This window comes from Heptranchias perlo, chromosome 7 (assembly GCF_035084215.1).
Source record: "Heptranchias perlo isolate sHepPer1 chromosome 7, sHepPer1.hap1, whole genome shotgun sequence".
Taxonomy (NCBI): domain Eukaryota; kingdom Metazoa; phylum Chordata; class Chondrichthyes; order Hexanchiformes; family Hexanchidae; genus Heptranchias; species Heptranchias perlo.
Window position 1 is genome coordinate 72886333 of NC_090331.1, and position 26542 is coordinate 72912874.

The 26542-nt window shown below is 40.8% G+C and overlaps 2 protein-coding genes across 3 annotated transcripts in view; one reads left to right on the forward strand and one right to left on the reverse strand.

Annotated features, from left to right (window-relative positions):
* Nucleotides 1-3919, reverse strand: part of LOC137323356 (uncharacterized protein C2orf80-like) — a 41540-nt gene extending 37621 nt beyond the window's left edge. For both annotated transcript variants that reach the window (XM_067986843.1, XM_067986842.1), the window contains exon 1: nucleotides 3702-3919. The gene's annotated coding sequence lies outside the window, so the exon portion shown is untranslated. The remainder of the gene's footprint in view (nucleotides 1-3701) is intronic.
* A 408-nt stretch (nucleotides 3920-4327) lies between these two features.
* The window catches only part of LOC137323869 (shugoshin 2-like), a 37981-nt gene continuing 15766 nt past the window's right edge, over nucleotides 4328-26542 (forward strand). Inside the window, exons 1-7 of the mRNA XM_067987886.1 lie at nucleotides 4328-4467; nucleotides 8743-8910; nucleotides 11877-12052; nucleotides 14373-14477; nucleotides 16950-17023; nucleotides 18834-19075; nucleotides 22402-24684. Coding sequence (XP_067843987.1) covers nucleotides 8769-8910; nucleotides 11877-12052; nucleotides 14373-14477; nucleotides 16950-17023; nucleotides 18834-19075; nucleotides 22402-24684 — 3022 coding nt within the window. The 5' untranslated portion in view covers nucleotides 4328-4467; nucleotides 8743-8768. The remainder of the gene's footprint in view (nucleotides 4468-8742; nucleotides 8911-11876; nucleotides 12053-14372; nucleotides 14478-16949; nucleotides 17024-18833; nucleotides 19076-22401; nucleotides 24685-26542) is intronic.

Here is a 26542-nt window from a genome sequence, read left to right on the forward strand (position 1 = left end):
TTGATTAGGGAGAACATCACGGCAGTAGTGAGAGGGGATATATCCGAGGGTTCGCCCACTGAGTCTATATGGGTAGAACTGAAAAATAAGAAGGGAGAGATCACTTTGATAGGATTGTACTACAGACCCCCAAATAGTCAACGGGAAATTGAGGAGCAAATATGTAAGGAGATTACAGACAGCTGGAAGAAAAATAGGGTGGTAATAGTAGGGGACTTTAACTTTCCCAACATTGACTGGGACAGCCATAGCATTAGGGGCTTGGATGGAGAGAAATTTGTTGCTTGCATTCAGGAGGAATTTCTCATTCAGTATGTGGATGGCCCGACTAGAGAGGGGGCAAAACTTGACCTCCTCTTGGGAAATAAGGAAGGGCAGGTGACAGAAGTGTTAGTGAGGGATCACTTTGGGACCAGTGATCATAATTCCATTAGTTTTAAGATAGCTATGGAGAAGGATAGGTCTGGCCCAAAAGTTAAAATTCTAAATTGGGGAAAGGCCAATTTTGATGGTATTAGACAGGAACTTTCAGAAGTTGATTGGGAGAGTCTGTTGGCAGGCAAAGGGACATCTGGTAAGTGGGAGGCTTTCAAAAGTGTGTTAACCAGGGTTCAGGGTAAGCACATTCCTTATAAAGTGAAGGGCAAGGCTGGTAGAAGTAGGGAACCTTGGATGACTCGGGAGATTGAGGCCCTAGTCAAAAAGGAGGCATATGACATGCATAGGCAGTTGGGATCAAGTGGATCCCTTGAAGAGTATAGAGATTGCCGGAGTAGAGTTAAGAGAGAAATCAGGAGGGCAAAAAGGGAACATGAGATTGCTTTGGCAGATAAGGCAAAGGGGAATCCAAAGAGCTTCTACAAATACATAAAGGGCAAAAGAGTAAATAGGGAGAGAGTAGGGCCTCTTAAGGATCAACAAGGTCATCTATATGTGGAACCACAAGAGATGGGTGAGATCCTAAATGAATATTTCACATCGGTATTTACGGTTGAGAAAGGCATGGATGTTAGGGAACTTGGGGAAATAAATAGTGATGTCTTGAGGAGTGTACATATTACAGAGAGGGAGGTGCTGGAAGTCTTAACACACATCAAGGTAGATAAATCTCCGGGACCTGATGAAATGTATACCAGGACGTTATGGGAGGTTAGGGAGGAAATTGCGGGTCCCCTAGCAGAGATATTTGAATCATCGACAGCTACAGGTGAGGTGCCTGAAGATTGGAGGGTAGCAAATGTTGTGCCTTTGTTTAAGAAGGGCGGCAGGGAAAAGCCTGGGAACTACAGACCGGTGAGCCCGACATCTGTAGTGGGTAAGTTGTTAGAGGGTATTCTGAAAGACAGGATCTACGGGCATTTGGAGAGGCAGGGACTGATTAGGCACAGTCAGCATGGTTTTGTGAGAGGAAAATCATGTCTCACGAATTTGATTGAGTTTTTTGAAGGGGTAACCAAGAAGATAGATGAGGGCTGTGCAGTAGACGTGGTCTACATGGACTTTAGCAAAGCCTTTGACAAGGTACCGCATGGTAGGTTGTTACATAAGGTTAAATCTCACGGGATCCAAGGTGAGGTAGTCAATTGGATACAAAATTGGCTTGACGACAGAAGACAGAGGGTGGTTGTAGAGGGTTGTTTTTCAAACTGGAGGCCTGTGACCAGCGGTGTGCCTCAGGGATCGGTGCTGGGTCCGCTGTTATTTGTTATTTATATTAATGATTTGGATGAGAATTTAGGAGGCATGGTTCGTAAGTTAGAAGATGACACCAAGATTGGTGGCATTGTGGACAGTGAAGAAGGTTATCTAGGATTGCAACGGGATCTTGATAAATTGGGCCAGTGGGCCGATGAATGGCAGATGGAGTTTAATTTAGATAAATGTGAGGTGATGCATTTTGGTAGATCGAATCGGGCCAGGACCTACTCCGTTAATGGTAGGGCGTTGGGGAGAGTTATAGAACAAAGAGATCTAGGAGTACAGGTTCATAGCTTCTTGAAAGTAGAGTCACAGGTGGATAGAGTGGTGAAGAAGGCATTCAGCATGCTTGGTTTCATTGGTCAGAACATTGAATACAGGAGTTGGGATGTCTTGTTGAAGTTGTACAAGACATTAGTAAGGCCACACTTGGAATACTGTGTACAGTTCTGGTCACCCTATTATAGAAAGGGTATTATTAAACTAGAAAGAGTGCAGAAAAGATTTACTCGGATGCTACCGGGACTTGATGGTTTGACTTATAGGGAGAGGTTGGATAGACAGACTTTTTTCCCTGGAGAGTAGGAGGTTTAGGGGTGATCTTATAGAAATCTATAAAATAATGAGGGGCATAGATAAGGTAGATAGTCAAAATCTTTTCCCAAATGTAGGGGAGTCTATAACGAGGGGGCATAGATTTAAGGTTAGATGGGAGAGATACAAAAGGGTCCAGAGGGGCAATTTTTTCACTCAAAGGGTGGTGAGTGTCTGGAACGAGCTGCCAGAGGCAGTAGTAGAGGCGGGTACAATTTTGTCTTTTAAAAAGCATTTGGACAGTTACATGGGTAAGATGGGTATAGAGGGATATGGGCGAAGTGCAGGCAATTGGGACTAGCTTAGTGGTATAAACTGGGCGACATGGACATGTTGGGCCGAAGGGCCTGTTTCCATGTTGTAAACTTCTATGATTCTATAACACCACTTCCCACCTTTTGCCAGTTTGAGGAACTACCTTTGAAGCCTACTCTGTTTTATTATTCTATCCACTCTGCTACTTGTCCTGACTCCATACGCTCTGACCTTAGTTATGAGTCTACTATGCGGTACCTTATTGGAGGTACTTTTGAAAATCCAAGTATTTTGCAGCCACTACATTGCCCTTGTCTACACTTTCTGTTACTTCTTCAAAGAATAAGGTTGGTTAAGCATGATCTTCCCTTTTGAAATCTGTGCTGATCTGCCTGATAGTACCATGTGGATTCTCCTACCATTTCATTCTTTAATTTAAAATTTTGCTTTATTTTATTTTTCAAAAAGTGAAAACATCCTAAAGAAAAGCAACTAGATTTTCTAGAGGAGACAAACTGAACTGGATTAATTACTGAGTTACACTTCATCTCTCACTGCACTTCAAGTAGGGGGAAGATGCAAAATAAAACAATGCCAACTATCTGATATGATGTGGAGATGCCGGTGATGGACTGGGGTTGACAATTGTAAACAATTTTACAACACCAAGTTATAGTCCAGCAATTTTATTTTAAATTCACAAGCTTTCGGAGATTTTCTCCTTCCTCAGGCAAATGTTTTGAAAAACATTTGTGGAGCTCGTGTGGAGCTCAAATACCGGCATGGACCAGTTGGGCCAAATGGCCTGATTCTGTGCAGTGCATCCTATGTAATGTGTAAAATTCTTTAATAAGTGTGTACTGATGTTATCAGTAACAGAAAGGTAGAAGAATCAAAAAACTCAGAATCTAATCTAATCTAAACTAAACTAAACTGGCAATTTATGGCAATACACACGCCTCCCTGCATCCTCACCGTTAAAATCAAGGCTAATCAGTCTCCTATTTTAATTAATGCTTTCACAAGACCTCACAATCGTGTATGTCCTTTCCACCCACACTAGTTTCTTTTGCTCCAGATGCAGGTTTTTAACGCTCAAGCCTGGTATCACCTAACCAGGTTAGCCCTTAATTGACCCTATCTCTGCTTTTCACCTCTGACGGTGTGCTGGACGAGCACAACGGGCCATATCCATTCTTCCGAGTGTCCAGTTTCAAAATAAAAGACTCCCCAAAATTCACTACTTCTCAGTGCTGACAGTGGTTCCCCGTGACACCGTTAACAGTCCATCACAATCGGTCTACCGATATTTCCAACGGGTTAAACCATATGCAAACACATTGCCACAACCACCATTCCAGTTACCCCTGTCACTACGCACTCACTACTGACAGCATCACGTGGCTCAACGCGTCACGTGACCATGTCGCCGCGCTCGCGACATCACAAGAGCGCACAGTGCCGCTCAAGGCATCACGTGATTCGCCCCCGAGCCACTGGAAGCTGCGGTTGTCTTCACGATAACCTCTCTACCACGTGAACAAATGTGGCCAATTGGAAGTGTCTGTCCGCCCGAGTGTTCCTCGCCTCCCGCCTCCCGGTTCACGTCCGACGATTCTCCAATAGAAACGGAGTTCCTGTCGCAGCGCGGCTCGCCCCTCTATCATATGAACCAATAAAAGAGCCACCTGCCGTCCTCCCCTGGAGCGTGCTCTTGTTATTCGACCAATCAGGATTTTTACTGTTTTTTTAAAATTTTGTTTTCGTTGGCCCGCGTGGAACGTGAGTTCCAACGGCTCCAGCGGCGGAGAAACGTCTGGAAACAGCTGGACCCCGTGTTGTGATTGGATTCAGACCTGTGGGGCGGCGACATTACTAAGCGCCTTCATTCAGGGAGCGGTCAGCTGCAGTCTTGTGAAGGTAAATATCACTTCATGTTAGTTTGCGATTATTAGATTAGTGGCTGGAGTCCGGTGTGACTGGCCCGGGGACGTAGGTATTGCACAGGAGAAGGCCATTCGGCCCATCGAGTCCGTGCGGGCTCTTTGAAAGAGCTGTACAATTGGCCCCATTCATAGAAACATAGAAAATAGGACCAAGAGTAGGCCATTCGGGCCTGCTCCGCCATTCAAAATGATCATGGCTGATCGTCTAACTCAGTACCCTGTTCCTGCTTTTTCCCCATATCCCTTGATCCCTTTAGCATTAAGAAATATATCTGTCTCCTTCTTGAATACATCTAATGATTTGACCTCCACTGCCTTCTGTGGTAGAGAATTCCACAGGTTCACCATCCTCTGAGTGAAGAAATTTCTCCTCATCTCGGTTCTAAATGGCATACCCCGTATCCTGAGACTGTGACCCCTGGTTCTGGACTCCCCAGCCATCGGGAACATCCTCCCTGCATCTAGTCTGTCCAGTCCTGTCAGAATTTTATATGTTTTGCTGAGATCACCTCTCATTCTTCTAAACTCTAGTGAATATAGGCCTAGTCCACCCAATCTCTCCTCATACGACAGTCCAGCCATCCCAGGAATCAGTCTGGTAAATCTTTGTTGCATTCCTCCCTTGGCAAGGACATCCTTCCTCAGATAAGGAAACCAAAATTGCACACAATACTCCAGATGTGGTCTCACCATGGCCCTGTACAACTGCAGTAAGACACCCCTGTTCCTGTACTCAAATCTTCTTGCAATGAAGGCCAACATACCATTCGCCTTCCTAACTGCTTGCTGCACCTGAATGCTCCCTTTCAGCGACTGGTGTACAAGGACACCCAGGTCTCGTTGCACCTCTCCTTTTCCCAATCTATCACCATTCAGATAATCTGCCTTTCTGTTTTTACAACCAAAGTGGATAACCTCACATTTATCCACATTATACTGCATCTGCCATGTTCTTGCCCATTCATCCAACTTGTCTAAATTACATTGGAGCCTCTTTGCATCCTCCTCACAGGTCACATTCCACCCTAGCTTTGTGTCGTCTGCAAACTTGGAAATGTTACATTTAGTTCCTTCATCCAAATCATTGATATATATTGTGAATAACTGGGGCCCAAGCACTGATCCCTGCGGTACCCCACTAGCCACTGCCTGCCATCTGGAAAAAGACCCGTTTATTCCTACTCTCTGTTTCCTGTCTCAACCAATTCTCAATCCATGCCAGTATATTCCCCCCAATCCCATGTGCTTTAATTTTGCACACTAACCTCTTGTGTGGACCTTATCAAAAGCCTCCTGAAAATCCAAGTACACCACATCCACTGGTTCTCCCCTATCTATTCTAGTTACATCCTCAAAAAAACTCCAGTAGATTTGTTAAGCATGATTTCCCTTTCATAAACCCATGCTAACTTTGTCCAATCCCATTAATGCCTTCCAAGTGTTCTGTTATCACATTTTTTATAATAGACTTTAGCATTTTCCCCACTACTGATGTTAGGCTAACTGGTCTGTAATTCCCTGTTTTTTTTCTCCCTTTTTTAAATAGTGGGGTTACATTTGCCACGCTCCAATCTGTAGGAACTGTTCCAGAGTCTATAGAATTTTGGAAGATGATCACCAATGCATCCACTATTTCCAGGGCCACTTCCTTTAGTACTCTGGGATGTAGATTATCAGGCCCTGGGGATTTGTCAGCCTTTAGTCCCATTAATTTCCTTAGCACTTTTTTTTACTAATACTGGTTTCCTTCAGTTTCTCCCTCTCACTAGACCCTTGGTTTCCTAACATTTCCGGGAGGTTATTTGTGTCCTCCTTTGTGAAGACAGAACCAAAGTATGTGTTTAATTATTCTGCCATTTCTTTGTTCCCCATTATAATTTCCCCCATTTCTGACTGTAAGGAACCTACATTTCTCTTCACTAATCTCTTTTGACATATTTATAGAAGCTTTTACAGTCAGTTTTTATGTTCCCTGCTAGTTTACTCTCATACTCTATTTTTCCCCTCTTAATCAATCTTTGTCCTCCTTTGCTGAATTCTAAACTGCTCCCAATCCTCAAGATTCCCCTGCTCTTTCCCCATAGTCCTTCAATTTTTTCCCTTCAAGTATTTATCCAATTTCCTTATGAAAGTTACTATTGAATCTGCTTCCACCAACCTTTCAGGCAGTGCATTCCAGATAATTACAACTTGCTGGGTTTAAAAAAATGTTTCCTTATGTCACCTCTGGCTCTTTTGTCGATCACCTTAAATCTGTGTCCTCTGGTTACTGATCCTTCTGTCAGTAGAAAGTTTCTCCTTATTTACACTATCAAAACTGTTCATGATCTTGAACACTTCTATCAAATCTCCCCTTCACCTTTTCTGCTGTAAGGAGAACAACCCCAGTTTCTCCACATAACTGTAGTCCCTCATCCCTGGTACCATTCTAGTAGATCTCTTCCGCACCCTCTCTAAGGCCTTAATATCCTTCCTAACGTGTGGTGCCTAGAATTGGCCACAATAATCCAGCTGAGCACTTATGAGTGTTTTATAAAGGTTTAGCATAACCTGCTTGCATTTGTACTCTATGCCTCTATTAATAAAGCCCAGGATCCCATTTGCTTTTTTAACTGTCTTTTCAACTTGTTCTGCCACCTTCAAAGGTTCGTGTACGTACACCCCCAGGTCTCTCTGTTCTTGCCCTCCCTTTAAAATTGTATCATTTAGTTTACATTGCCTCTCCTCATTCTTCCTACCAAAATATATCACTTTGAACTTCTCTGTTAAATTTCATCTGCTATGTGTCTGCCTATTTCACCAGTCTGTCTATGTCCTTCTGAAGTCTGTTACTACCCTCCAAATTGTTTACCACATTTCTGAATTTTGTATCATCAACAAACTTTGAAATTATACCCTCTATACCCGAGTCCAGGTAATTAATATATATCTAAAAGAGCTGTGGTCCTAATACTGACCCCTGGAATACACCACTGTATACTTCCCTCCAGTCTGAAAAACAACCTGCTTTCTGTCCCTTAGCCAATTTTGTATCCATGCTGCCACTATCCCTTTAATCCTATGGGCTTTAATTTTGCTTATAAGTCTATTATGTGGTACTTTATCAGATGCCTTTTAAAAGTCCATATGCACCATATCAACTGCATTACCCTCCTCAACTCTGTTACTGCATCAAAGAACTCAATCAAGTTAGTCAAACATGATTTTCCACTAACAAATAAATGCTGACTTTCATTTGTTAGCCATACTTTTCCAAGCACGCATTAATTTTGTCTTGGATTATTGTCCCTAAAAGTTTCCCCGCCATTGACATTGGGCTGACTGGCCTGTAATTCTGGGTTCATCCCTCTCCCCTTTTTTGAACAGGGGTGTAACATTTGCAATCCTCTGGCACTGTTCCCATATGTAAGGAGGATTGGAAGATTGTGGCCAGAGCCTCTGCAATTTCCACCTTTCCTTCCCTCTAACCTAGGATACATCCCATCTGGACCGGTGACTTTTCTACTTTGAGTACTGCCATTCTTTTAAGAACCTCCTCTTTAATCTATTTTTATTCTATCCAATATTGCTACTACGTTCTCCTTTGCTGCTACATTGGCAGAGTCCTCTTCTCTAGTGAAAACTGATGCGAAGTATTCATTTTGTACCTCAGCTATGCACTCTGTCTCCACAAGAAGATCTCCTTTTCTGTCCCTAATCGGTCCCACCCTTCCTTTTGAAAGTGGGATAAGATGGGGGCACTGGCCCAGGGACAGTGGGATACGGTGGGGAAACTGGCCCAGGGACAGTGGGATACGGTGGGGAAACTGGCCCAGGGACATTGGGATACGGTGGGGAAACTGGCCCAGGGACAGTGGGATAAGATGGTGGGAACTGGCCCAGGGACAGTGGGATAAGGTGGTGGGAACTGGCCCGGGGGCGAGGTGGTCGGAACTGGCCCGGGGATAGTGGGATGAGATGGGGTGGCAGAACTCGCCATGGTGATGGCATTGGGGGGTGGGGTTGGAGTTGGGATTGGGATGGGGGGGGTTGGTGACTAGTATTAAAAATTGCAGGAGTCATGGTTAAAGATGTGATTTTCTATTGGATAAGTAGAATTGTGAGGATTTTTGAAACAGCTTTTAATAATATTTGTGATAAGTGAGATTGCATTTCTTTGAAGCATTAGATTGAATATTCATTGTGCTGTGTGACAACATTGGTAAGTGAAGGATTGCATGCTATTAAAGTGTGTGGTGTCTTTTTTAAGGTGTACCAAGTGGCAACATTCAAATTATGGAAAGTGGAGTGATGTATGCAACTGTATCCAGCAGCAACTTGGAGTTCTCAGAAAAAATGAAAGAACGCAGGAATGGTATTTTGAAGAAGACAAAATACAATGCATCCCTGATCTCTAAGATTAAGACCAAGATTCTAAGTAAGTGTTCCATTTTCCCCTACCCTGATGGTAGGGGAAATCTTAGACCTTGTCTTCAACCTATTGCTACTCAGACCACTTTTGCAACAATCTATTGATGTTTGAAATAAAATTAAAAATTCTGATTTAAACAGTACAGTGCGTCTGAGTAAACCAGATTAGTAAAATTGTAATTTCCGTTTTGAGTCATCTGTATGTACATAAAACTGACTAAATTATACTTAAGGGTTGCAATCATTATTCATAAAGATTGTCCTGACAAGTGTCACCAATAAGAGATTTCAAAGTGCTATGGACATATGAACTACTAAATAACTGTTATGTAAAATTATAAACTGAATTAGCAGATGTCCTGTGGTATTGATCACAGTGAATCAGACACTAAAGTGACATCTTAAGTGTGGTGGCTAAATTATAATCGGAGGTAAATTTGGTTAAAGGAAGTGCGGGCTAGCTGCAGGACTTTTAATATGTTGCTGGTTGACCTTCTATGGCGTTGCACATAGGGAGTCGAGACTCACTATTGTTTTCAGATGAAGCAGGATTAGAGGACCTTAGTGCACAGATGTAATTCAGTCCCTATTTTAAGGTAACATTATGTTGTAATTACACCCTCCTGCGGTTGGTGCTGCAGCTTCTCTGAGGGGAGGGAGTATTTACAGCATGATTAGTTTACATTGGCAATTTTCATTATAAATGTGGACATTGGAATTCATAATGTGCACATGTAAGATTTTCTTTAAATTACTAGTCGATCTCCCGTGGTGTTGCATACAGGAAGTGAAGATCTGGTGTTCAGGTGAAGCGTGTTAGAATGTGAGGGTCTGCAGACATAATTTACTCTACATTTTGAAGTACTACGTTCTGTCTTTATTTTTATGTATTTCCATTATAAATCCCAATATTCACATTTACAATGGAAATTGTCTATGTAAACTTATCAGATTGTAATTGCACCTTCCTGCCAGTGGTGATGCTGCAGGATGTCAACTGGTAGAAGGATTTAATTGGAGTATGATAAGTTTATGCAGGAAGTTTCCAATAAAAATATGGAGATAGAAAATTATAATGGAAAAAGTTGACTGGAAGTGTGCACAAATATAAGACTTTAAATATTAGTTGTCGCTTTTCTGTGGTGTTGCACACAGCAATCTTTTACCTGTCCCTGATGTTTTTCTGTTGCTGTTTAACAATCTGTCTCTCCTCTGGTTCTGTCTCTTTCTCTTTTTCTACCTTGCACGCCTTAAATTCTTCTTGGCTTTCCCTCTCTGTTCCTTTTTTCTTTCATTTCAGGTGGGAGGTTGTGGATGACATGGTGTGATGGAGAAAGGAACCACCAAAGGCTACAAACTACATCTTAGGTGGGGGTTGCAGGGAAAATGTGGCCCTCGCGACTCCCTTCCCATCTCCTCCACAATCACTAATGTTCCCCCCAACCTCCCCCATCACCACATTGTGTTCCTTACACCTTCCTGTTATCCACTTCCCTTCCTGCCACAGTTTCACTCATATCACTGCCGCTAATTCTTCCTCCATTGAACCACCTGATCAACCCCTTTCTACTCCCCCGCCCCCCCACCACGCCGTCTTCTTGCTCCATTGTCACTCACATTCCCTGTAACCCGCAATTGACTCTTCTCCTCTCCTCCTCCTGACTTAATTCCTATGTTTTCAGAGGTTTTGTTTGCTTGAAAAATTTAATTTAAAATAATAAAAGAATTCAAATGGGTAAAGAGATTCTGTCTCCACGTCCCCCACCCCCCCACTGTTCCAGCTCTGATCTCCATTTTTAAGCCCTTCACCTGCTCTATTAACTTTTGTTCTGGCTTTGGTTATTACTCATTCCCTTCTTCCCAGGATCTCCAGTCCCAGCTCCCTCTGCCTCATTAATTCATTGCTAGAATAATTTATTGATTGACTGGTATCTGCTGCTCCTTTTTAAAATTAATTGCTGTATTAAGCTATTTTCTGTGCTCGCTGGTGCTCTGTTATCATATCAGTTCACTGGTCCCTACTTAGCTATGCAGCAGCGTTTGTCAGTGAGTGGTGATGCTTGTGGTTTCGGTTGGTTTTTGTGAGTTGAGTTTCCCTGTTGCATTTGTATAGTATCAAAACAATAACCCACTTTATTGTAATTTAAGTTCTTCACTTTATTCCATTTAATTTTTCATCCCAATCTTATATTAGCAGCTTCTGTCGCCAGTTTTAAAGCGTATTGTCATCACATTCTTTGTAAACATCAAACTAAAACCATGAGCGATTGATTAGAATATCTATAATAAGTCTTGAGTCTGTCGTGCACTTCCCTTCTCTCTCTTATAGTAAAATATGTTATGATCATCCCAAAATTAATCCAGTCAAATGTTACTAGACAGATTTTTGTTACAGCTGATTTGGGTCATTCTTCCCTGGTGTCGCCAACAGAAAGACAGCTCCACGTGTGCCCCCTCCTTAAGGAGGCGCCACTAATATAATTTAGACATGGGTTTCTTTAATTAATTAGACTTTATCATTCTAAATCATCATGTTGTTTATCTCAATTAGACACTCTATACCTTGTGGTGCTCACTGGTCAAGGTAGGTCATTCTTCCTATGTGACTGGCTCCCAACCCTAATTTCCATTTTCTCAAGAGCTGCAGCAGACCATGGTGAAGTAAGTTAAAACAAACTAAAAAGAATTGACTAGCTCCAAGATAGGTGCAAATGCAGGAAGATTTGCAGGATTCTCATGATTAGGATAGCTTAGACTTTTTCTTCCTTCTGGACTCTGCTCTCTTTCTTACAAATACGCAGCATTTCAAATCGGTTCCACAATGTGTCTAACTTTATTAATTGATCTGAATTCATCAATGCTTGAACAGCTGGTACTGAAGTGAGCAACTTTGACACCATAAAAACGTATATTGTAGCATAATTTCCAAACTGTGTTCTGAATTTAGTCCAATGCAACTCTGTTTTCTTTCAGACAACTCCTCCATGATGAAGATCTCACTTAAAAATAACAACAAAGCTTTGGCATTAGCTCTTGCTGAAGAGAAGAAAAAATACAGAATGGTTGAACAGGAAAAAGTAATTCTTCAAAAAGAAATATGTACTCAAAATTATGACATAGTTATGCTCCAGCAAAGGCTGACTACTCAGGTAATAAGGATGGATTGCTGATTCCCTCTGGTTGTCAATCAGCCTTATTTAATTTTGCATTGTAATCGAGCAATTTTTAGGATCCATCTGGGTTTCTTTTGCCCATTTAGTTAAGAATATTACTTCATTTTTATCTGGCTCCTAATCAGTTGGACTCAGAATGCCACTCCCACCTTGGAAGTTCATAGAGCATTGGCTTTTAGAAATGAGCATAGGAAGTCATTCTGCAACACGTGCCCCAGGGTACTTGATGAAGTTGGGGGTGGACGCACCAGAAATTGGGAGGAAAAGGTTAGGACTGATGACTAAAGATGTGGTCAAAGGGGTAGGCTTTGAGAGGTGCCCAAGGATGATGTCACTTTTGACTAATATGTCTTGACACGGGTGTTTTCAAAAGGCGAATTTTGTTGTGAACCTGTTTTTTTGGAATACTCACCATTGGGTTTCAGCACTAAAGTGTTGTAGCCCTCTCCATTTCTCACATTTTTGTTTAACTTGTGTTTTCTATAAGTAAAATATTAGTTATTACCAACTGGGCACTTTTTTTCTTTACGTCATTAATCAGTACACCTCTGCTTCCAAATATAAGTTGACCAAATTAAACACCAAACATCATATTTCCATGTTACAAAAAGTGCTATTAAAAGAAAGAAAGACTTTCATTTATATAGTGCCTTTCTCATCCTCAGGATATCTCAGTCCATCACAGCTAATACTCTCTCTTTTGTGAGCTCCTTTTCCCCACCCACCCCCTGTCTTTTTTTTAATCAAATTCTGCAAACTTAGTGTGAGGATGTTTGAATAGTTCTCCTCCTTAATTCTGACTGATCTGGATAGACCAAGTTTAATGCTAAAGGGATCAAGGGATATAGGGGAGAAAGCGGGAACAGGGTACTGAGTTAGGCAACCAGACATGATCATTTTGAATGGCGGAGCAGGCCCAAAGGACCGAATGGCCTACTCTTGCTCCTATTTTCTATGTTTCTATGTTAAAGGTAATTGTTTCCAAGAATTATCAGACTTAGTCAATCAGTATACATTGTGGGAAGACAAATTTTGTTTTGTTGTGAAAATCAACATAATGAGTAATTGATTTTGTGGAATCAATATATTGTATTAAAATAACTGATCAAGTGATTATTATCATTACCACATTTTTTGGCGTATTCTGTTACCAAAAAGTATGTTATTGCCATTAAAAGAAAGAAAGACTTAAAATTATATCGTGCCTTTCTCATCCTCCGAATATCTCAGTGCATCACAGCTAATGGATTACTTTTTGAAGTGCGATTACTGTTGTTTTTGTAGACAAACATGGCAGCCAATTTGAACACAGCAAGGTCTCTCAAACAGCAGTGAGATGAATGATCAGTTTTGATGCTGTTGGTTGAGTGATGTTGGCTAGGACACTGGTCGAACTCCCTGTTCTTCTTTGAAAAGTTGCCATGGTTTATATTCAGCTGAGCAGGCAGACCGTGCCTCAGTTTAACATCTTATCAGAAAGACTGCATTTCTGACCAATGCAGCACTCCTTCAGTACTGCACAGAAGTGTCAGCCTAGATTAGGTGCTCAAGTTGCTGGTAACTCAGCAGCTGAAGGGTACTAATTCACTTTTCATATTAGAGGCAAAAAAAATATGGTAATCCGATGTTTGGTGTTTAATGCAGTCAACTTGCATTTGGAAGCAGCAGTGTACTGATTAACGATGTAAAATAAAAAGGTCCAGTTGGTAATAACTAATATTTTACAGATGGAAAACATAAGTTAAACAAAAGAAGTGAGATGGAGCGAAAGTTACAACCCTTTTTAGTGCTGATTCTCCAACCTGTGTGTTCTGAGTGCAGCTCTTGGGATTAGTGAATGTGTACTATTTAGGGAATGTAAACTTAGTTTACATAATACTTCAAACTATTCTTTTTGAAAATATAAAAATTACAAATCTGTATCTAGGAAAATCAGCTTATGTCTGTCGAGTGAACTGTATTTATGAACAAGCTAAGAAAAAATCTAATTGGTTCTGAAATCAGTTTTCTAGGCAGGATTGAAGGCAATGGAGTCAAAACTGAATTAGTTACAGACTGGGCTGGGAGAATGTTGAGGATTGAATTTAGCTCTCATTTGCCACTCCCCCACCCCCCACCACCGCCCCCCCCCTTCATAATCGTGTAGAATGGTAGATTACATTTTTTTCATGTATTACTATTTCCACTCTAAGATCCCATGCATCAGTTCAAAACAGTCTGAACTTTCAGTTTGGGTTTATTGTACATTTGAATACTGTCAATATCACATCTGAGTTTCATTTCTTTTGAGAAACAGAATGCTAAAATTTCAACCTTGGAAGAAGTCTTGATGAAGATAAAAAGCTGCTTCTCAGATGCTACTGATCACCTGTCAACTGCAATCAGTACCTGTGAATGTGATGTAAGGATTTGTCTTTGTCCAGTTTCTTTATGACTGTGAAGTGAATGGTGCAGGTTTTAATAGAATCCAGATACTGCATCAAAAAGTATATGCAACAGCCTTATTTATTTTAAGTGAAATCTAGAATTTTACAATAATGATAGTGGCCTGTTATTCTTTAGTACATAAGTGAAGTTAAGATAATTGGCAAAAGAATCCGAGGGGAGAAGAGGAGAAATTTTTTTATGCAGTGAGTTGTTATGATCTGGAATGCACTGCCTGAAAGGGTGATGGAAGCAAATTCAATAGTAACTTTCAAAAGGGAATTGGATAAATACTTGAAAAGGAAAACTTAGCAAGGCTCCAGGGTAAGAGCAGGGGAGTGGAACTAATGGGATAGCTCTTTCAAAGAGCAGGCACGATTGCTGAATGGCCTACTTCTTTGCTGTAAGATTCTGTAAGTTTTTCTCTTGAAAAGAATGGTGGTGATGTCAAGTAACCTGATTTGATTCTGTGAATTTTCATATAAAATATTTTTAAAATATATATATAACGCCGCTATGCAGTTTATCTCATGGTACTTAGACATACACATTGGTACGTTATAGATATTACATCGAGTTTAACGCATCCCACACCTAGTCCACCAAATCCATCCTTCCCTAAAGGACAAATAATGGAAGAGATCTGGTGAGATGGGTACAGTATTGCACACATTCTGATCCCTCATTCAACCTTTCCCAGCAGCAATTTGGAAGACCACAGAGCATGGCTGACCCTGTATTCCCTCTTGATTGAGCCTATGTTTGCTGGTTCTGCCTACTAGGCAGCAGAAACAGAGGAGCTTTCTTCCTATCATAATGACAGCGAGGCACATCTAAAATTTTCAGTCTTTTTTGAAGATAGTTGGAGAGTAGCCTGTACAAAAGATGGTTTTTGGGGAGACCACAGCCTCCATTCCCAGCTGTGTTTTTGCCGAGAAGCCAGCGGCCAGGCCACAGTCCCTTGTATCTGTGTTGCCCGGTAGCGGTTGTCGCAGTTTGGGCAACCGTGCATTTGACCATGTTGTATGTGTTTGTTTTTACTGTGAATAAGTGCACAGTAGAAAACTGCTTATAGTTTAGCATAATTTAAGAATTAATTGGCTGACACTCTGGCCACAGTAAAAGTTGGTATTGAAAATGGAAAAGATTTGTGCTGGTGCTGAAAACGGTGCTACTTTGAGGTAAGTATTAAGGCACGTGATTTGGGGAGAGTAGAGGTGACTTTGCTTTTTATTACATAGATTTATATAGAATGTACAGCACAGAAACAGGCCATTTGGCCCAACTGGTCCATGCTGGTGTTTCTGCACACAGGAGCCACTTCCCACCCCTCATCTAACCCTATCAGCATAACTTTCTATTCCTTTCTCCCTCATGTGTTTATCTAGCTTCCTCTTAATGTATCTATGCTATTTACCTCAACCACTTCATGTGGTAGTGAGTTCTACATTCTAATCACTCTCTGGGTAAAGAAGTTTCTCCTGAATTCCCTATTGGATTTATTAGTAACTATCTTATATTTTGGCTCCTAATTTTGGTCTCCCCCACAGATGGGAACATCTTCTCTTTCATCAAACCTTTCATAATCTTATAGACCACACTCTGATCACCCCTCGGCCCTCTTTCTTTTCTAGAGAAAAGTGCCCCAGCCTATTCAATCTTTCCTAATAGATATAACCTCTCAGTTCTGGTAGCATCTTAGTAAATCTTTTTTGTACCTTCTTCAATGCCTCTATACCCTTTTTATAATATGGAGACCAGAACTGTGCACAGTACTCCGTGTGGTCTAACCAAGTTTAGCATAATTTATCTGCTTTTCAATTCTACCCCTCCAGTAATGAACCCCAGTCCAATGTTTGCTATTTTTATGGCCTTATTAATCTGCATCGCTACTTTGTGATTTGTGTATCTGTACCCCTAGATCCCTTTGCTCCTCTACCCGATTTAGCTTCATTACTCCAAGCCTCCTTATTCTTCTTACCAAAATGTACCTCCTCACACTTATCTATATTGAAATTCATTTGTCAATTGCACACCCATTCTGCAAGTTTATTGATATCTTGTATTTTGTTGCAGTCTTCCTCTGTATTAACTATACCCCCCCCCAATTTGGTGTATTTGATCCATGTTGTATCTGACATGCAAATGCTTCACATTATGTGGAGGTTACCTGAAGGTAGTTGGTTCAGCTTTTGTTGCCAGACTTCATAGTCGGGTGCTGATTTCCTGACTCCTCTTTTCCCCTCCCTTCTCTTTCTCTCCGCCACCCGCCCCACCCCCCCTCCGGCAACAAAACAAGTTATGCACTAATTGGTTACTTTTTTTGTATATAGATCTTCTAAAATACTTTTTACATAATATTTTGATTAAAGTAGTGAAAATTAGACTGATCACTTATTGTATCAACTTTTATTATCCCCATTGAAGTATTGACTTTTTTTTTACGTAGTTTCAAGAACATCAGCAGAGAAGTATATTATTCCAAAGAAGTAGTAGTGTAAGTCAAGGTTGCAGCTCTAACTTGTAAGTAATAAACAAAATCATCATACTTTAAAATGAGTAAAATGATCTTTCAAAGCTAAAAGGAAAAAAAATAAATCTATTTATTTAATTAATTGACACATTGAACTGCTTCTAAATTCAAGGCAGGAGTTAACTTACGAGATTCAACTACAGTGGAATTAAATTTTAATAACTGATGGAAGTAGTTCAAATATGCCATTCCCATTGTATAGGAATGCTTAAGTGAAGAATATTTCTTGTGAAATGAGTTGCATTTTTTGATTCAACAACCCCTCACTGTTGGTTTCCTTTAATGTGATGCTTGGTAATTTCACAGACAGCTGCAATTAACTTTTTTATTTTGCTTCTAAAGCTTTCTCTCTTGTCACACATCATCCCTCATCCTAGAGGGAAAGCATCCAACCTGTGTCCAAGTTTTGGCCAGTTTCCTAACTGGTTCTGGGTGACAGCCCAGTTTTTACCCCAGTGAAGCACCTAGCTTAGGTCAATAGGTTCCAGACTGGTGTTTGGGCTAATCTCAAAAAAAAAAAAATTTCAGTTGCAATCATCTGTAACTTAGTCAAATGGAGCAACCCCTTTCCCTTCATGAAACATTCCTTTCTGTAGCAAAAACTGGTCTCCAATTGGAAAATCCGACCTGGCTCTAGAAGTTTCTTCTTGTTGCAAGAGCTTCAACAATAACTTTCATTTATATAGCGCCTTTAATGTAGTAACATTTCCCAAGGCGCATTACAGGAGCGTTATCAAACAAAATTTGACACTGAGCCACATAAGAAGATATTAGGACAGGTGACTAAAAGCTTGGTCAAAGAGCTTGGACTTTAAGGGGGGTCTTAAAGGAGGAGAGAGAAATAGAGGCAGAGAGATTTAGGGAGGGAATTCCAGAGCTTGGGGCCTAGGTGGCTGAAGGCAAGGCCACCAATGATGGAGCGATTAAAATCGGGGATGTGCAAGAGGCCAGAATTGGAGGAGCGCAGTGATCTCGGAGGGTTAAAGGGCTGGAGGAGATTGGAGATAGGGAGGGGCGAGGGCATGGAGGGATTTGAAAACAAAGATGAGAATTTTTAAATCAAGGTGTTGCCGGACCAGGAGCACAGGGGTGATGGGTGAATGGGACTTGGTGCAAGTTAGGATATGGGCAGCAGAGTTTTGGATGAGCTTAAGTTTATGTAATTACTGGGGCAGACTATCTTGTATGCTGAACATACAAAAATGAAATGGAAGAAAGGAAGATTATTTATTTGGTGGGGTGACTTACTTTTATATTGAAGCACCTCCAGGTTCTTCCTCCACCCCCCCCCCCCCCTTCTCTTCCATTGGTTCATCATTCTAAGCATCTCTTTATTTTTGTGTTTTATTCATCACTGGGTAAAGTTAAGTGACGGACTACCCAGGAAGGGTTATGTAGGTGACATCTTGGACACTTAAAAGGTTGCTATCATTTATGATTTGATTTGGGTTCACTCCTGGTATGTGAAGGATCCTACAACTCGAATGATTATCTTCGTTCTAGTAAGTGATATATCGTTTTTACTGTCCGTATGTTTAACAAGGGCAACAAGATGGCATTTCCAACAACAAAACTATCTTTTGAGGAAATCTTTCCTTTAGTTGTCTGGCCTTAATCCTTGGATGTGTGGAGGATAAAGTGTTGGAAGGTTAAAGATGACTTAAGTATGGTCTTAGACTAGTAAGTTTAGCGATAAGAGCCATGATGTTTCTTAGGAGGTACAATGAAATGCAAAAGCAAAATAAAAACTGCTCTGTGAAAGAAATTAACCTCATGAATGCCGGGCTCTCTTGATTACAGAAACACAAGGTTACCACAGAGTGTCCTACAAAAGCTTGGAATTGAAGAAAGATACCAAGCCAATGACATCCAGGATGACCAGATTGATTCCTTTAAACAAGCTGTAGAGATTGCATTAGAGGGACCTGCGTCTTCAACTGGTGCACCTACATGTCAAGCCTTTACTGTGAATTTCCATGAAAATGTTTCTGTAAATGACCCAAATATTGGAAAGCAGATTGAGGTTGGACAACCTGTTTGGGGTAAGTACAGTTAAGAAAGAAAATAAAATTTTAAAAATATTAATGCTACTATTGCTGATGCTCATTTATTACATTCACTGTCTACATAAAATTTAAGCAACTAATGTAGTTCTGGGAAATGAAATGGGGTAAATAGCTGCTGTAAGAGTAAGTGATCCACCATATAGTCACTCAAAAGGTTTGAGTGTGTTTTAGAGTGACTGGCTAGCTCTTGTTTCCCTCTCACCTACTTGGCTTTCTGTTTTGGCCTTAACTTAGTGCCTCTCCAGAGTTACTGGCTCAGATCGGGAACTGAAGAATAGTGTGTTTGAATACACCTCCTCCTATGGTGTGCACTGGGAAAACAACTCAGCTTGTATATCTACTGGAAACCATTGGCCACCAAAACAGCCACCATATTTTTTTTCTAGAAATTGTATGTGGGAGATTTGAATAAATGCATCCACATGTGTGGAATTTTGTTGCTTTGTTCATAAAGCTAGAGTGAGAGGGAGACTTATCTCAAGAAAGTTGCAAGAAAATATGAACCAATCCCAATAAGTTTTCTACTGTACTGGTGGTTAATTATTGAAGTGTGAGTGTGGAAGATCTGACCAAATGTAAAAAATACAAACCAACTTTTTACATGATTTAAGATATATCAGATTTGTGATTCTCTATATTTTGAGTCCATTCACTGTGTACATAATTGAATGTAAGGAATCTTACAACACCAGGTTATAGTCCAACTGTTTTATTTGAAAATCACAAGCTTTCGGAGGTTTCTCCTTCGTCAGGTGAAGTGTGCGATTTCTTGAACGTTACCGCATTTATAGTCAGAGAACAATACCTGGTGATTACAGATAATCTTTCCAACTGCCCGTTGTCAAGGCAATCAAAGTGTTCAGACAGAGAGATGTTGCCTACAGGACCACCGAATATACAAACGGCCAGAACAAAAGAGACAGACAGACAGAGAGAGAGAGAGAGAGAAACATCCGAAAGGAAGAGAAAGACAGAGAATGACCCGTTGTATTAAAAACAGATAACTTTTTTTCTCTGGTGGGGTTACGTGTAGCGTGACATGAACCCAAGATCCCGGTTGAGGCCGTCCTCATGGGTGCGGAACTTGGCTATCAATTTCTGCTCGACGATTTTGCGTTGTCGTGTGTCTCGAAGGCCGCCTTGGAGAACGCTTACCCGAAGATCGGTGGCTGAATGTCCTTGACTGCTGAAGTGTTCCCCGACTGGGAGGCAACCCTCCTGTCCGGCGATTATTGCGCGGTGCCTGTTCATCCGTTGTCGCAGTGTCTGCATGGTCCATGAGGACGGCCTCAACCAGGATCTTGGGTTCATATCACGCTACACGTAACCCCACCAGTGAAAAAAAGTTATCTGTTTTTAATACAACGGGTCATTCTCTGTCTTTCTCTTCCTTTCGGATGTTTCTCTCTCTCTCTCTCTCTGTCTTTTGTTCTGGCCGTTTGTATATTCGGTGGTCCTGTAGGTAACATCTCTCTGTCTGAACACTTTGATTGCCTTGATAACGGGCAGTTGGAAAGATTATCTGTAATCACCAGGTATTGTTCTCTGACTATAAATGCGGTAACCTTCCATGGAATCCCACACTCACCTGACGAAGGAGAAAGCCTCCGAAAGCTTGTGATTTTCAAATAAAACAGGTGGACTATAACCTGGTGTTGTAAGATTTCCTTACATTTGTCAACCCCAGTCCATCACCGGCATCTCCACATCATACATAATTGAAGGTAAAGATGTGGTATTTAACACCTTTGTAATTCTTCATTTTACTGCAAGAGTTGGTGCTGTTAAGATTAAGGTATCCAACAATTAAAACTTCTTTTAAAAAGGATAACTTTGCCAGCAATAGTGAATCAAAGGAGTGAGTTATATAGTTTCTATATAACTGAGGATAATTCCAGATTTGTATTTTGTGTTCCAACAGTGTACTAAAATGCATAGTTTTGAACTATTGTGCAAGTCATTCATTAAGTTACATCTGCATATGAATGAAATATGCAACAATGGCTTCTCTTCCCACCCCTGCACTGTAGCATCCAGAATCCCCCTTGGCCCCCTTCTCTTCCTCATCTACATGTTGCCCCTTGACGACATTGTCTAACATGGGTCACTTTTCATATGTACTCTGCCAACACCCATCTGTACCTCTCCACCACCTCAACAGTCTGTGTTGTCAGACTGCTTGTCCAACATCCAGCCTTGGATGAACTGCAATTTCTTTCAGTTAAACATTAGGTGGACTGTCTTCGGCCCCTACCACAAACTCCATGCCTTTGTCACCAATTCCATTCCCCTCCCTGGCCACTGTGTCAGACTGAACCAGATTGTTTGCATCCTCAGTGTCCTCTTCAATCCCAAGCTGAGCTTCTGACCTCATATCTTCTCCATCACAAAGACCACCTACTTCCACCTCCACCTCCTACCTCAATCATGCCTTTGTGACTTCCAGACTTAACTATTCCAATGCTCTCCTGGCCAGCCTCCCATCTGCCACTTTCCGTAAATTTCAACTTATCCAAAGCTCTGCTGACCATATCCTGTCCTGCAGCAAGTCCTACTCACCTATCATCCCTGCCCTTGCTGACTTACATTGGCTCCTGTTTTTCACCCCCCACCACCACCACCACCTCTTTTCCCCCCCCAGCCCACAATTTTAAAATTCTCATCTTAGTTTTTAAATCCCATCATGGCCCCACCCCTTCCTATCTCTGTAATCTCCTCCAGTTTTGAAATCTTCCTCAAACTCTTGATTCCAATAATTCTGACTTTTTTGTGCATTTCCTCCTTCACCCCACCATTAGTGGCTATGTCTTCAAGTGCTTATGACCCACGCTCTGGAATTCCCTTCCTGAGGCCCTCTGTGCTTTTAGAACCCTCCTTAAAACTCATATCTTTGACTAAGCTTTTAGCCACCCCTCCTAATATCTCCTTTAGCTTGATGTCCATTTATTTCTGATTGCACCTCTGTAAAGTGCCTTGGGACATTTTTCTACATTACAAAGGTGCTGAAATTGCTATTGCTAATTCAAGTTGTTGAAATTGCTATTTCCAGCTTCAGACTTTTTTGTCAATAGAAACCATGAGTGATGGTGTTGCAAGTTCAGTTTGATTGGGGAATGACTAGGAAAGTAAAAGTTACTAGAATGGTGCCTACTAGCTGAATTTTCACTTTCGCAACTCCTTTTGAGTTAATTTGTTTGGAGCCTCAGTTTTGTTGTACATCAGTATGCAGCTGGGTAGAAATGGTGATTTTTGTTGCCCCTTTCAAAAAAAAATTGAAACCTTTGTTTTTATATGTATTCCAGGTAGTGTTTCAAATCATCCTGGTCTTCCTCAGAATTCCGGAACATCGACCCTGAATAGTGTTCATATTCCAGTAACGTTTACTGAGCAAATGCCTGGAACTGAGCTGAGCGAGACTATATTTGCAAATCAAAATATTACCTTAAGAAAGAAAGATTCCTGTTCTCGAAGTTCTAAAATGTCTGTGGAATTAATCGCGAAAAACAGTACTTCCTTGGCAAGAACATCTTTTTCAAGAAATTCTATAACCTGTGAATTTAGCAGGACAAGTTTAGTTGTCCCACAAGTTGTAATTACTCCAGTACGATACACTCCACAGCTTTCTGATCTAAAAAAGTGTGGTGCAGAACTGTTCACTGAGGAACAGTCAGATGAGCTACGGAAACCTGAAGAGACTATCTTTGATGCAGAAATGGATCTAACTACCAATGAAGCAGTAGAAATTGTTACTGTTCCAACTAAATCCACAAAAGGCAGAATGGAAAAGCCTGAAGGAAATAATGTGGAAATTGAAACATGCTCTGAGAATGTGGACACACTGAGAAAAGTAAAACAGACAAAGAGAAAGAATTCCAACAGTGCTAAAAGGAATTGCAGCACTGATTCTCTGGTGTGTGAAAAGAAACAAAGAAAGTATTCTCAAAATAATGAGGAATTTTCTGTCTTTGACCAAGGATTTATAAATAACAATGAGTCCAATATTGGTATTCCAAACAATGGACTAAAAGATTGGCTAGCGCATAAAGAAAATGTCCACATAAACAGTAATGAGGAGTGTAGCCAGGTTATCAATGCTTCAGAAGAAAACCGTAGTAATATAAAAGAAACGGCCGAGAGAAAAACATTTAGAGTTCATAAAAGGAAAAAGAGCATTAAAGAAAGTTCACTTAATTCAATTGTACAGTGGAATAGTGGAGAACATCCAAACTATGTGGAAGAGAGCAGTGGAATTTCAAGTGCTTTGCGAGAAAACCTTTGTAATGTAAAAGAAAAGGTTAGCCGAAGGACATTTAGTGTGACTAAAGAGCACAAAAGCATTAAAGGAAGTACATCTAATCCAGCTATACGAAAAAGTGCTGAACATGAAGTTGAGGTGGCTGAACATTTAAGTAGGGACGGTTATGGGAATTTAAGTAACAGAAAGGCTAGCCAAAGGACATTTGTGATGGCAGAAGAGCATAAGAGCATTAAAGAAAGCTTGTCTAAACCAACTGGACAGGAGAAACGTAGAAAGCAGCATGAAATGGTAATAAATGACTCTTCGGATAGTCCAGAAGAGGATAACAGGACCTGTAATGCTTTAGAAGAAAATATTAGTAATAAAGGCAGGGCTAGCCGAAGGACACTTGTGGTGTGTAAACAGCACAAGACTGTTAAAGAATGTCCGTCAAATTCAGTAATACGGCAGAAAAGCAGAGAACAACCTGAAGTGGAGATGGCTGAGCATATAGGTGACCTAGAAGATGGTAATGAAAATAATAAAAAGGCTGGCCGAAGGACGTTTATAGTGCCTAAAAGGCAAAAGAATTCATCTAAGCAAGAGAAATGTAGAGAGCAGCATGAAATGGTAATGGGTGAATGTCTGGAAGAGGGCAACAAGAGTTGTGATGCCTCAGAAAAAGACTTCAGCAATAAAAAGGATGAGGCTTACCAAAGAACGTTTGTGTGTAAACAACGTTTCTCTAAACGAATTAAAGAGGAAAAAGATGAAGAACAGTACATGATGGCTGACCATCTATCTAGTACAGAAGAAAGCAGTGGAACCTCTAATGTGTCACGAGATAATATGAAAGAAATAGCTGACCAAAGGACATTTGTGGCATACAAAATACCAAAGAATGTTGCAAGTTCATCTAATCTAATTATGGAGAAGGAAGGTGAAGAACTGTATCCAATGGAGATTAAACATCATTTGAATAACTTGGAGGGGAGGAACCTGAAAAACTGCAACCAGAATATAGATATTTCTCCAGAAAACCTTAGCAATGTAAAGGAAATGTCAGATAGAACAATTGTAGTTTGTAAAAGCATTGAAGAAGTTGCAACTGATTCAGTTGAGCCAGAGCAAAATGCATTGCAGTATAAAGTGAAGAATGAACAAGTAGAGTGGGAACCGAACACCCACGTAATTTTAAAGAAGAGTGATCGGATGGCTATTTCAAAAAAAGGAAGAAAACATGCAGGAAAAATCTGGGTAAACACCTCCAGTGAATCTGTTCTGCAGCTATCCGGAGAGGACAGTATTGCCATGGATCTTTCAACTGCAGAGTGTTCAAAGGTTCAAGGTATGCCAAGATATGAACTGCATAATTCAGTCTTTGGGTAAAAAATTAACTGTGTACTTGCATAGAATGTACTATATGGAAATAAGACTATACTTATTCCATCCTCAAGATGTCCCAAAGCACTTTACAATGAATTACTTTTTGTCTTGAATTATCATCACTGTTCTGCAGACAAGTATGACGACAAGGTCCTAGTAGTAACGTAGTTGGGGCTCTTTTCTCTGGAAAAGAGAAGGCTAAGAGGAGACTTAATGAAGGTCTTCAAAATTATGATGGAGTGGATGTGGAGAAACTGTTCCCACTTAAATATAAGATAGTCACGAACGGATCAAATAAAGAACTTAGGAGGAATTTCTTGAGTGGTGAGAATGTGGAACTTGCTGCCACATGGAGTGGCTGAAGCAGAATAACATTGATGTATTTAAAAGGAAGTGTGATTCATACATGATGGAAAAGAAAATAAAGGGATATGATGGCATAGTGGGAGGAGGCTTGTGTGGAGTAGGACACTGGAAGAACTCCTCGCTCTTCGACAAAGTGTCATGGGACCTTTTTAGGGGACTTTTTTTCTGGGTCTACACCCAAATGTACTAGATTGCCAGGGTGCAGTGAATGTCAGAAAATCACTGCAATCAAAGTGCATGCCTTCAAAGGAACCTGCACTATTTTTCTTTTATTTATTTAAATGCTCTCTGATCCACCCAATTTTCTGATATTTATTGTGCTTGAATGATCCAGGGCATCTGGGTGCAGACCCAGGAATATCTACACTATGACATCCAACTGAACAGGCAGACATGACATGGCCTCTATTATGTCTCATCTGAAAGACAGCACCTCTAACAGTGCAGCACTCCCATAGCACTGTACTGAGTGTCATATTTAGATTATGTCCTCGGGCCTTAGAAAGGGGCTTGAAACCATAACCTTCTGACTCAGATGAGAGCACTACCATTGAGCCAAACTGACACTGACAAATTAAATATTAATGATTATCTACCTGAACTCTTGAGGTTGCACCCCCCCCCCCCCCACAACCTCCAATATCTATTTTGATTCAACTTCCTAATCTGGGTTTCCACTACATGAGGGCTGTAGGCTTTCTTTCTATATTTATTCCCACCAACAAATTACTTTCCTGATACTACTTGTATATTCATTCACCATCTACATATAAATAAGAATTGCTATCATCTTCAAGTTGAAAGAAGTTGCCAGGGACTGCCTCTTTGGTCATGATCTTCAACTACTTGAGCTGCATTCTGTTTCAGTCTTAGTTCATTTTCACTAGTCGGAAGTAATCTTGTCATAGTTCAAGATGTTAGCCTTGGTTTAGTGGTAGCAGTCACCTCTGAGTGAGCAGGTTGTGGGTTCAAGCCCCACTCCAAAGACTTGAACACATAATCTAGGCTGACACTTCAGTGCAGTACTGCGAGTGTGCTGCAGTGTTGTAGTTTGGATGAGATGTTAAGCCAAGACCCCATCTGCACTCCGAGCTAGACGTTAAAGATCCCATGGCACTATTCAAAGAAGAGCAGGGGATTTATCCTGGTGTCCTGGCCAATATTTATCCCTCAATCAACATCAGTAAAGCAAATTATCTGGTCATTCATCTCATTGCTGTATAAAAATCCTTGCTGTATGTGAATTGGCTGCCACATTTTCCTACATTACAACAATGACTACACTTCTAAGCAGAAAAACCCACAGGAAAATCTGTGTTTAATTCTTCAGTTTTTTTTGCCATGTTCTTCCGTCTAATTTCTTTTGCTTCAAAACAGTTTATCTTTTTTATCTAGTTCCTTATATTTTAAATCATCTCCTCCATTGCATTTCCTGCTCATTAATCTGAGGATTT